Source organism: Python bivittatus, unplaced genomic scaffold (genome assembly GCF_059951505.1).
Source record: "Python bivittatus isolate LINGU-HERP-01145 unplaced genomic scaffold, Pbiv_v1 ctg000650_np1212, whole genome shotgun sequence".
Taxonomy (NCBI): Eukaryota; Metazoa; Chordata; class Lepidosauria; order Squamata; family Pythonidae; genus Python; species Python bivittatus.
The window spans coordinates 2,395,509-2,405,835 of record NW_028277093.1 but is presented as its reverse complement, the minus strand read 5'-3'; the positions used below and the strand labels follow the sequence as shown (position 1 = coordinate 2,405,835).

Sequence of the window (10,327 nt, the reverse complement as noted above, 5' to 3'; positions counted from 1 at the left end):
ATCTCACAATAGAAAAACCATTTATCCCCCATTTAACACCTATCCAAACCTATCCTCCAATCAGATCCCTCAGATTTCCCCCCTCTCAGCCTCAAAAGTGTATAAATTCTGTGCTTTTCTATTGTCCAGGGTCCCTCTTTCTTGAAAGCAGGCACCCAGTGATCACTGCAATAAACCTACTTCTTCTCTTCAGTGTTGTGCTCCTACCTTTGGCAGACATTCCACAATAAAATGAAGAGAGTGTTATTGCTAAAATGTATAAACTTTTATTGAAATTTGAAACAAAAGAACAAGTGAAAGAACGTATGATAAAACGGGCTAAACATTTTTGTTATAACATACCAATGGAGCAATGGGAGACTATGTGGATGAAAGGCCCAAAAGTTATATTATGTCCTAATCTTAAAGAGAATTTTTATAAAATGATATATCGTTGGTATTTGTCACCAGAAAAATTGTCTAAAATGTATGAAGGTACTTAGAATTTATGCTGGAAATATGAACAACAAGAGGGGACTTTTTATCATGCTTGGTGGACATGTAAAAAAGCTAAAAAAAATTGGATCCAAATACATATATTAATTCAGAAGATTTTAAAGAACTGAAGCCATAGATGTTTCTTTTGGGACTGATTGACAAAAAGTTTGAAAAAAACTCACGGAACTTTATTTTTATATACGAGAATAGCAGCGAGATTTTTATATGCACAATGGTGGAAAGATCTGACATTACCCACAATGAAAGAGTGGATGGTGAAGATGATGGAGCTTCCTGAGATGGCTAAATTGACAGCCTTGATTAGAGAAAAAACACTGATGCCAATTGGAAACCCCTTTTGGACTTTTTACATGAAACAGAAAAAAAATGACGATATATGGGTTTGATGATTAGAAAAAATGTTAGATGATAGAAAAATGAAAGTTATGTTGTAACCATAGAGTAAGAGGTCAATTTAAATTTACACCTGTAACTGTTGTAAAAGAAAATTGGAAGTGATTTCTTTATATTTCATTTTTCTTTCATTTTGTTCTGCAATTTTGGCTTTGTTCTCTCTTTACTTTTTCTTTTTTTCTCATCTTAAATATTAGTCTCTGTTAGTTTTTATCTTTCTTGCTTAAAATTTAATACATTATTTAAAAAAAAGGAGACTGGCACTTTGTAAAACAATTCTGGAGACTAGTCCTTGAAAGAAGGGAAACCAAAAGATACACCTTTATTCAGGAAGCTACATGGTGACAGCAAACTGAGGTTGCCCATCTGTGCCTTAGAACCTGCGTGGCGTTTTCTTCATCCCAAGAGAGCAAGGAAGCCAGAGGAGTAAATACAACACTGAAAGTGTTGACACCCCTCATAATTAACAGTCTGTTCAAGAGGAGGTGTAATATGAGAGATGCAGATTACACATTTGGCTGCAAAGAGAGCAAAGTCAAAGTGCAGAGTCCCTCTAATGTCTTTATCTCTGGTGCTTCTAGTGGCCAATAAATTGAGAGATGCAGAAAGCAAATGATGCCAGCGTAGGGTCTTCCAAGAAAGACTAGATTCAGGGCACTGTATGGACAAATGCTCAACATCGCTCAAGTAATCCGTTGTAGTTATTCTTCTCCATTCTCTTCGCCATCGTTGTTCCCTCTTATCTTCCATTCACTAACATTTCATTTCTCCATGGTAATAAACAGCTTAGGACTGTAGTCTCCAAACTTTTTGACACACAATTCATTTATGCAGTTCTATTCTGTCTGTTTTTATCAGTTTCTCTTGAATGAATTTTTCTATGCTCATAAAGTGATTGATGTTGAGTAAATCCCTTTCTGCACACCATATATTTATATCATTTCTCACCAGTGTGGATCCTCTTGTGGCAACTGAAGTCACTGCTGGTTCTGAAGCTCTTTCCACACTCCAAGCATTTATATGGTTTCTCTCCCGTATGGATCCTTTTATGGGAAGTGAGGGAACTTGACTCAGTGAAGCATTTTCCACAGTCCATACATTTATATGGTTTCTCCCCAGTGTGGATTCTGTTATGTGCAGTATAATGATGTTTTTGACTGAAACTCTTTCCACATTCCTTGCATTCATACGGTTTCTCCCCAGTGTGGATCCTTTTATGGGAAGGAAGGTGTTTTGCAGAACGGAAGCTCTTTCCACACTCCATGCATTTATATGGTTCCTCCCCAGTGTGGATTCTGTTATGTACAATATAATGATATTTTTGTCTGAAGCTCTTTGCACAGTTCTTGCATTCATAAGGTTTCTCCCCAGTGTGGATCCTTTTATGGGAAGTAAGAGAACTTGAAGCTCTGAAGTTCTTTCCACAATCCAGGCACTTATATGGTTTTTCCCCAGTGTGGATCCTTTTATGAGAAGTAAGAGAACTTGAAGCTCTGAAGCTCTTTCCACACTCCTGACATTTATATGGTTTCTCCCCAGTGTGGATTCTGTTATGTACAGTATACTGATATTTTTGACTGAAGCTCTTTTGACACTTGAGGCATTCATATGGTTTCTCACCTGTGTGAATCCTATTATGGGAAGTAAGGCTTGTTGCAAAATGGAAGCTTTTTCCACATTCCTTGCATTCATATGGTTTTTCCCCTGTGTGGATCCTTTTATGGGAAGTAAGATAACTTGAATCTCTGAAGCACTTTCCACACTCCAGGCACTTATATGGTTTTTCTCCTTTTTGTATTCTCTGACGTAAAGTAGGAGGAAAGGTCCGTCTGGAGTGTTTCCTGCTTTCATTTTGTTTCTCTATAGCATGGCTTCTACAACAGTCACATAATCCCGATTCATCTCTGAGTATTTTTCTACATCCTGGATACAGTCCTTTTTCTTGGTGCTCATCTTTGGCCAAGAAGACACTGATATCTGCACCCTGAAAAGTAGAGCATTTCCCCGGTCCCGCTTTTAACTGGATTTCCTCAAGCCTTTGCTTTCCAAACATCCTTTCCACAACTTCCTTTCCGCCTTTTGGCAAAGGTGCTGCTGCCTCGTGGCCCGAACCCTCCATCTCCCATCCGTCACCTGGTTGGACAGAAGAAAAAAAGGAAAGTTGACACAAGCTGACGTGCAAAAGGGATCAAGCTCCAACTTTGTATCCCTTATTTGAACATTACCAACCCCCAACCCCCCAGCTCTTCTTCCCTTTAGCATTTTTTGTGATTCTTCTGCCCGCTTCTGCCAGGGCCTGTTCAAAACGTGGTGCTATGCTTGGTATCGGATTGATGTAAGATCTGACTTTGGGGTCCCTTAGCCTCCTCTCCATGAGGAAGCTCTCCCTTGAAAAAACTGGTTCTCAGTCTGGGTGTGTTCATTCATCTTTAGTTGTCCCTGCATTTACAGGCAGCAAGAAAAGGGAAGCCTTGGAGAAAATGGGAGAGAGAGCCACTTGGATGGAAGGTCTCATCTCTTGAGAACCCGGCCCATTGGATAGCCCAGTTCTCTAGCAGTCACATCCTTGCGATAACCCCTGTGTGTCTATGAGGACTTCCAAATGCCATCATTATAGACAGAAAAACATAAAGAGGAGTTAAGGAAGAATCAGGGGAAACATCCAAGGAGGTATTGGAAAAAATCTAACATTATTGGGGGGGGGGTGTAAATTACAGCAGAGATCTGTGACAACTAAATCGGTTTTGAAACTTGTCCTTTTCCTCCTACCCAAATTAACTTCCATTCGCTATTCATTTTTCTCTTGCCAAAATCACATGGTTGCAGAGAAAAAACACTTAGCGTTCTTCTATTAACCCTAAACAGCAGGTTTCCAAAGGAAAAACAGCACCATTTCACCCCTAATCCCAAGGCTTAGGATAGAAATGAAGAGGAAGAAAAGTCATTAGCCCAAGAGCTGAATAAATGACAAACCTTCATAAGACAGTTAGGGAAGCATCTGGGCCCAAAAAGTTGAGATCAGTGTGATAGAATTAAGCATCTCCTCAAGCCAAGGAATCAGTTTGTCACTGATATATTGAAACAGAAATGGAAACATTCACCAGGTAAGAAATGGCACAGGATGCATCTAAGCAGAGAGCCATTGACCTATTTCCTTCCTTGGAGCAGGAGAAGGCCAGATCGTTTCCTTCTCCCTCCCAGGAGATGGCATCTGGTTGGAGATTTTTAATAAGAAATAGCTGATGGCATCTAACTACAAAATGTCTTCCCAAACTCTCTGATTGGAGAATAGCAAACTCTTACCCAGAGAGGCCACGTTCCTATAATTTTCCAGCATGACTTCCCGATGCAGTGCTTTTTGGCGAGGCTCCAGCTGAGACCACTCCTCCTTGGAGAAATACACAGCCACCTCCTCGAAGGACACAAGACCCTCCTGAACAAGGAAAGAAAGAACAGAAGAGGCCCAGGAGGATTTGCAAGTTCTGTCCTATTCTTCACAAATTCCCAAAGCAAAGGTGTGCACTAACCTAAATGGCTCTGCTTGGTAGGATTCCAAAGTTTAAGTGAGAAAATGGACAGAGCCAAAAGCCTTTGACTGAAGAAATATTTCAGGAAGGTTTTATCAACTTGATTGATTCTGCAGGACTTTCAGTGCCATTCAGTGAAAGTAACCCCAGTTTCCTTCTGGATTGATTGATCTATATCTCTATCTCTATCTCTATTGCGCCTCTCTTGGCCCATCACCACCGGCGCTCCCGATGGTTCATGGAGGAGCTGAGGGAGCTGAAAAGGGCTAAGAGACGTCTAGAGCGCCACTGGCAAAAAACTGGGGACAAATCAGACTGAACACGGGTTAGAGTTGCTATTAAGGCCTACCTAGTGGCGGTAAGGGCGGCGAAACGTCAACATTTCTCCGCTCTTATTGCACCCTCAGAGTGTCGCCCTGCAGCCCTATTTAGGGTCACCCGGGCCCTCCTGGGAAAAGGGGGGGGCGGAGGACTACTTGCAGGGTCATGCAGAGGAATTTGCTGAACATCTGATGGATAAAATCGCTCAAATCCGTTCTCAGTTGGAAGCCAAGCGTGGAGTAGGTCCAGGGGAGTTGCCCAGGAAGCGTTCTTGCCCAGTTATCTGGGAACGGTTTGATCCTGTTGCCCCTGAGGAAGTGGACAGAGTCCTCGGGGCTGTCAGTGCGACCACCTGTGGTTTAGATCCTTGTCCCTCCTGGTTAGTTAAAGCTACCAGGGAGGTGACTTTAGGGTGGGTTCTGGCAGTGGTTAATTTATCCTTGCAGGAGGGGGTGTTTCCGAAGCCTTTCAAAGAGGCTTTGGTCCACCCACTCCTCAAGAAACTGTTGCTAGACCCCACCCTCCTGGACAATTTTCGTCCAGTCTCCCACCTTCCCTTTTTAGGAAAGGTGGTAGAAAAGGTGGTCGTGCGGCAGCTTCAGAGGATCCTGGAGGAAACGGATTATCTGGACCCCTATCAGTCAGGATTCAGGCCTGGTTATGGGACAGAAACAGCATTGGTCGCACTTTTAGATGATCTCTGGCGAGAGCGGGATGGGGGGAGTGCATCCATCCTTGCTCTTCTTGACCTCTCGGCGGCTTTCGATACCATCGACCATGGTATCCTTTTGGGTCAGCTGCAGGAGTTGGGGCTGGGTGGCACAATGTTGTGCTGGTTCAGCTCCTTTCTCCAAGGCCGAACCCAATCGGTGTTGATAGGGAGCGAGAGGTCCAGCCCCCAGCCCCTACTTTGTGGGGTGCCACAGGGGTCAGTGCTTTCACCGCTCCTATTTAATATCTACATGAAACCGCTGGGTGAGATCATCCGGCACCATGGGGTGAGGTATCATCAGTATGCTGATGGTACTCAACTATACATCTCCATCCCAGGTGCCTTAAGTGACGCTGTGACTGCCCTCTCGCGATGCCTGGAGGCTGTGGGGGCCTGGATAGGGGACAACAGGCTTCAGCTGAACCCTGGTAAGACGGAGTGGCTGTGGATACGGGGAGCCTCAAGATCTAGGAGCTTGTCATCTTTGGTTCTTGACCGGGTTGCACTACCCCAGACAGACCCGGTGCGTAATCTGGGGGTTCTCCTGGACTCACGACTCCCACTCGAAGAGCAGGTGGCAATCGTGGCTAGGAGGGCCTTTGCACGACTTCGTGTTGTGCGACAGTTACGCCCCTTCCTGGATCAGGAGGACCTCCGCACGGTCACTCATGCCCTGGTCACCTCCGGGTTGGACTACTGTAATGCGCTCTACATGGGGCTACCCTTGAAGAGTATCCGGAAGCTACAGCTGGTACAGAATGCGGTGGTGCGGACAGTTCTTAATGCCCCTAGGAGGGCACGTATAACACCCCTGTTGCGTGAGCTGCATTGGTTGCCAGTTTGTTTCCGGGTCCAATTCAAGGTGGTCATCACCTTTCAAGCCCTTCATGGCACGGGACCAGGTTATCTGAGGAACCGCCTCGCCCCGGTCATTTCAGCCCGCCCCACTCAGTCCAGCAGAAGGAGCAGGTTGCAGACCCCACCAGTCAAGGAACTTCAATTGGTGGGGTCTAGGCAGAGAGTCTTTTCTGCTGCAGCACCCGCCCTATGGAACATCCTGCCTCCTGAGATACGGTGTCCCCCCTCCCTCGTGGCCTTCAGGAAAGGGATCAAATCCTGGCTCTGCCAGAAGGCCTGGGGGCCAGAGGGGGGCCCGCACCTGTGGAGATGGCTGGTGGGGTGATGGGTTGTCCCCCCCCACCCAGCATCTTACAGGTTTTTTAGGGCTAAAATCATAGGAGGTTTTTAGGGCATTTTTAATATATGTTTTTTAATTATTTATAGATTGTATCCATGTTTGGAGAGACCTGTGTTTTTTCTTCTTTTTTATTATTGTGAGCCGCTCAGAGTCACCTGTTGGGGGAGATGGGCGGCATACAAGTCTGAAATCAATCAATCAATCAATCAATCAATCAATCTATCATCTATCATCTGTATCTCTCTCTCCCTGTCTGTCTGTCTCTCTGTCTGTCTAACAGTCTAAGCCATTGGCTGAATGGGAAATAAGAAATGGGAGAAAATTTTCTGGGAAGGACATTTCTCAGCCTTTGCAAAGCTGGATAGTTTGGCCTCCAAATCTAAGCACAAATCAGAGGATTAGAAATGACTTTGCAAGCCAAAAGTGCTTTAATTATATGGTCTATTAGAACAATTTTTACTGAGACACTTTTCTGTCTGGCCACCTTCACTGGATTTAAATAGACTGCCTTATCTTTTAATCGGATAGGTTTATTTTCCTTATCACTGGTTGTAAACAAGACTTTAAAAATGGTAATGTGCCATATGAGTACTTACTTACTTTTGAACAACCTTGCACGTCAAGGAATTACAATATGAATGGGTCTCTGTTTAGCAGTTGCTACTGCTGTAATAACATTATTCCTATCTCTTGAAGGACTTTTTAAAAAATTAGTTATTGTAAACTAATAGTAGGAAGGGTAACTAGCAGAAGGAGAGCTAAGTACTGGTCTTTAAAAAAACCGATTTCCTAATAAGAATCTCAGGATAGAAATTACAAACCATTGGAAATCAACAACAGACTTCAGAGGAGGCTAAGCTGACTGAGAGCAACTTGAATGTTACATTCCCCATTCCATGTTGCTCAGGAACAAGAAAATAATCAAGCCCAAACAAGAGGGAAAAATGGAAGGCGAGAGTGCTATGTACACCAACTTGACTTCCTGATCGAAAGGGAGAATACAAATCTAATGAATAAATGTCCTCCTCTTACTTGAGTTGGAGGTTCAACCATTGTTTCAGCTCCATCATAAAGAGCAGACAACTTCATTCTATGCTTCCCTGTGAGGGAGACAGAATTTTAAGATGCATAATTAATAAAACAGGAGGAAGTATTCTACAGAAGAAAAGACATACAGAAGATGAGACAGCTGGGATCTCTCTGGGAGATGGGAAGACCTTCCATTACCTCCTGAGGTGCCCTGACTTGGATCTTCCTGAGAGATCCTCCTGAAAAACAGCTCCTGAGGGGGACTGGATGGATTTCTCCTTCCCTCAGGATCTTCGATGTCCACAGCGAAGGACTTGAAATAGTAGGCAGGAAAAAAGAAGAATTAACAGACATCGCACAACATGAAGTGGAGTCACTTTTTGTGAGATGGACGGTATGTAAATGTGAAATACAAAATAAATAAATAAATAAATAAATTCTTGTTTTCAACACAACTTCAAAACTTCCAGTGTAAATTCAGTGAGGCTGGAAAGCAAGAGAGAAACGGCTGTCCCAAATCTATCTTCTAGAATGGATAATGGAACAATGTGCTACAAGAATTAGTGAAACATCTCCACGTATTATGAATGCCAGAGAACTCTGGTCGGGAGGGTTTAAGAATTCAAACATATTGTTTATTCCGTTCAGACCCCTTCTGGACTCCCAAGATGAAGGTGTCTCACCTGCAACTCAACCTGCTCCTTCTGCTCCTCCACCTGGCTCAGGAGGAAGCCTTCCACCAGGGCCACCGCCTGGGAGCTGGTCTCTGCTCCACACTCCCGCACCCAGCTCTCCATCTGCAAGGGCAGAAGGGCCAGGAACTGCTCCAGAACAACCAGGTCCAGCATCTGCGCTTTTGTGTGCTTTTCTGCTCTGAACCATCGACTACACAAGTAGTGGAGTCGGCTGCAAAGTCCTCGGGGACCCTCAGCCTCCTGGTCTTCAATGCGCCTGAGGTTCCAGGGCGGAACTTCAGAATGGATGGTTTCCTCCTCCAGGATCTTCTGCCCAGTTCTTGCGCAGATCTCCCCACAGCTCCCAGGCTGAACAGCAGAAGGGCCTTTTCCAGTTCCCTCACTTGCTAAAGGTTCTCTCTCCATTCTTCTCTGTCCTGTAACGGAACTCCAAATAAGTCTGAGGAATCTTGTGGCTCTCCAAACGTCTTTTCATTCATAGGACCATTCCTGTAGCTGGAGGAGTGACCTCAGCAGGCCATTCAGCCCCCTTTGCCTAAGAGATAATTTTATCTTTATGCAAGGATGTGCAAATGGTTTCTAGTTCATGTGTCTGAGATGGAAAAGAAAAGAAATTCCATGAATTAGAAAGTGGTGGATTTAACAACTGAACAACACTCATCCCCATGGAAGGAAGTATTTTTCTGAGCTGATATAGGATTGCGGTGGCATTGAGCAGATAGGTCCTCTGTGTGTGTGTGTGTGTGTGTGTGTGTAGCCCAAAATATGGGATTGACTTCCATCAAGGATTTGGAATACCCAATAAATGCATTTCGGAACATTTTCTATTTCTTTCTTCTCACAAGGAAGGGCTTGCTTTTTAAACACCCAGATCTGTATTTCCCTACAAGCAGGGTTCATACAACATGCCAACCCCCCAACAGGTTAACAAACCATGAAAGTTGAGTTCAGAAAAAATGAAATTGCAATGAAATGACCCTGGCTTGGGATGTTCCATTTCCCTTTCTTTAGGGTTTGCTTTTGAAGAGCCAAGTCACACTATTACATGCAGGCAGGTTCATACAACACGCCCTAAGCCCAAACAGGCCAACCAACCCCAGGAGCCGAGTTCACACAAAGCACAGGGCTTGAAAGAACGTAGCTTAACATGATGTCCTGGTTCACTCACCCTCCTAAGACGTGTTGAACTGCAGAGGATCCAACTCTAATTTAGCCTCATCAGCGCATGGTGGGAATGCAGGCACAATCTCTGGCACCTCCTTCCTTCAAAGCTTTTCTTCTTTCCTGCTTGAGATTTGCAGTGCAAACTCTCCCTCTCCCCCCACTCAGAGGCTTTTCCCAGGAAATGGGGCATGAAGGGCTCCCCCAGATCCCCTCCTCCTTCCTCAGAATCCTGGATTTGTTCCTGGGGGCAACACGGCTGGTCTGGAGCTCTGCTTTCCCCCCATCCGTTACGTACATGGAAAAGGGTGGCAGGGGAACATGGGATCTGGGCTCTCCCACTCCCAGGACTCAGAAGATTGAACCTAGATGAGGACTTGGCCTGTGTCTCTTCCTTCTCCAGTGCGAGAACACGCTGCCTCCCTTTGCAGGGGAAGAGGCCCACACTCACCCAGGAAGACTTTCCTGCAGCCTTTTTCTCTCTTGCGAAGCTCAATGGGTTAAAGAGAGAGAGTGGAGCGTCCTAGAGCGGCACGATGTAGTGATGTCACTCCCTTCCCATCTTCCTCTGGAAAGCCACCTCTGGCATTGGCCCCCCAGTGGCCCAACGCTAAAGTGCACAGTGTTCCCTTCTCTTTGCAAAGGAGCCCCCTGGTGGATTCTGTGTGCAGTGCAGGTGCTCATGCAAAGAGGAGAGAGAGGGAGAAATTTTCCATGGGGGGCCAGGAGGAAGGAAGCTGTGGTGTCCGCCCCCCCCCATAAGAAAGCCTTCTCAATCCAGCTACTTTCGACA

The 10,327-nt window shown here is 45.0% G+C and overlaps 1 protein-coding gene across 1 annotated transcript; it reads right to left on the bottom strand.

Annotated features, from left to right (window-relative positions):
- Nucleotides 1–249: 249 nt before the first annotated feature.
- Nucleotides 250–10,117, bottom strand: LOC103066650 (zinc finger protein 197-like). The gene is made up of 6 exons (XM_088151392.1): nt 9,542–10,117; nt 8,362–8,965; nt 7,877–7,991; nt 7,682–7,749; nt 4,195–4,324; nt 250–3,024 (listed from the first exon to the last, which is right to left on the bottom strand). Exons 2-6 carry the CDS (start codon nt 8,776–8,778, stop codon nt 1,829–1,831), a joined length of 1,926 nt encoding a protein of 641 aa, XP_088007518.1. The 5' UTR covers nt 8,779–8,965; nt 9,542–10,117; the 3' UTR covers nt 250–1,828.
- Nucleotides 10,118–10,327: the final 210 nt, after the last annotated feature.

Bases quoted from the DNA above. Each gene is read 5' to 3' on its own strand.
- LOC103066650 (XM_088151392.1), bottom strand. From the start codon at position 8,778: ATGGAGAGAGAACCTTTAGCAAGTGAGGGAACTGGAAAAGGCCCTTCT. The intron at 4,325-7,681 runs GTAAGAGGAGGA...TTCCTTGTTCAG, and splicing joins TGGTTGAACCTCCAACTCAA to GAGGGTCTTGTGTCCTTCGA. The intron at 3,025-4,194 runs GTAAGAGTTTGC...CTGTCCAACCAG, and splicing joins TAGGAACGTGGCCTCTCTGG to GTGACGGATGGGAGATGGAG.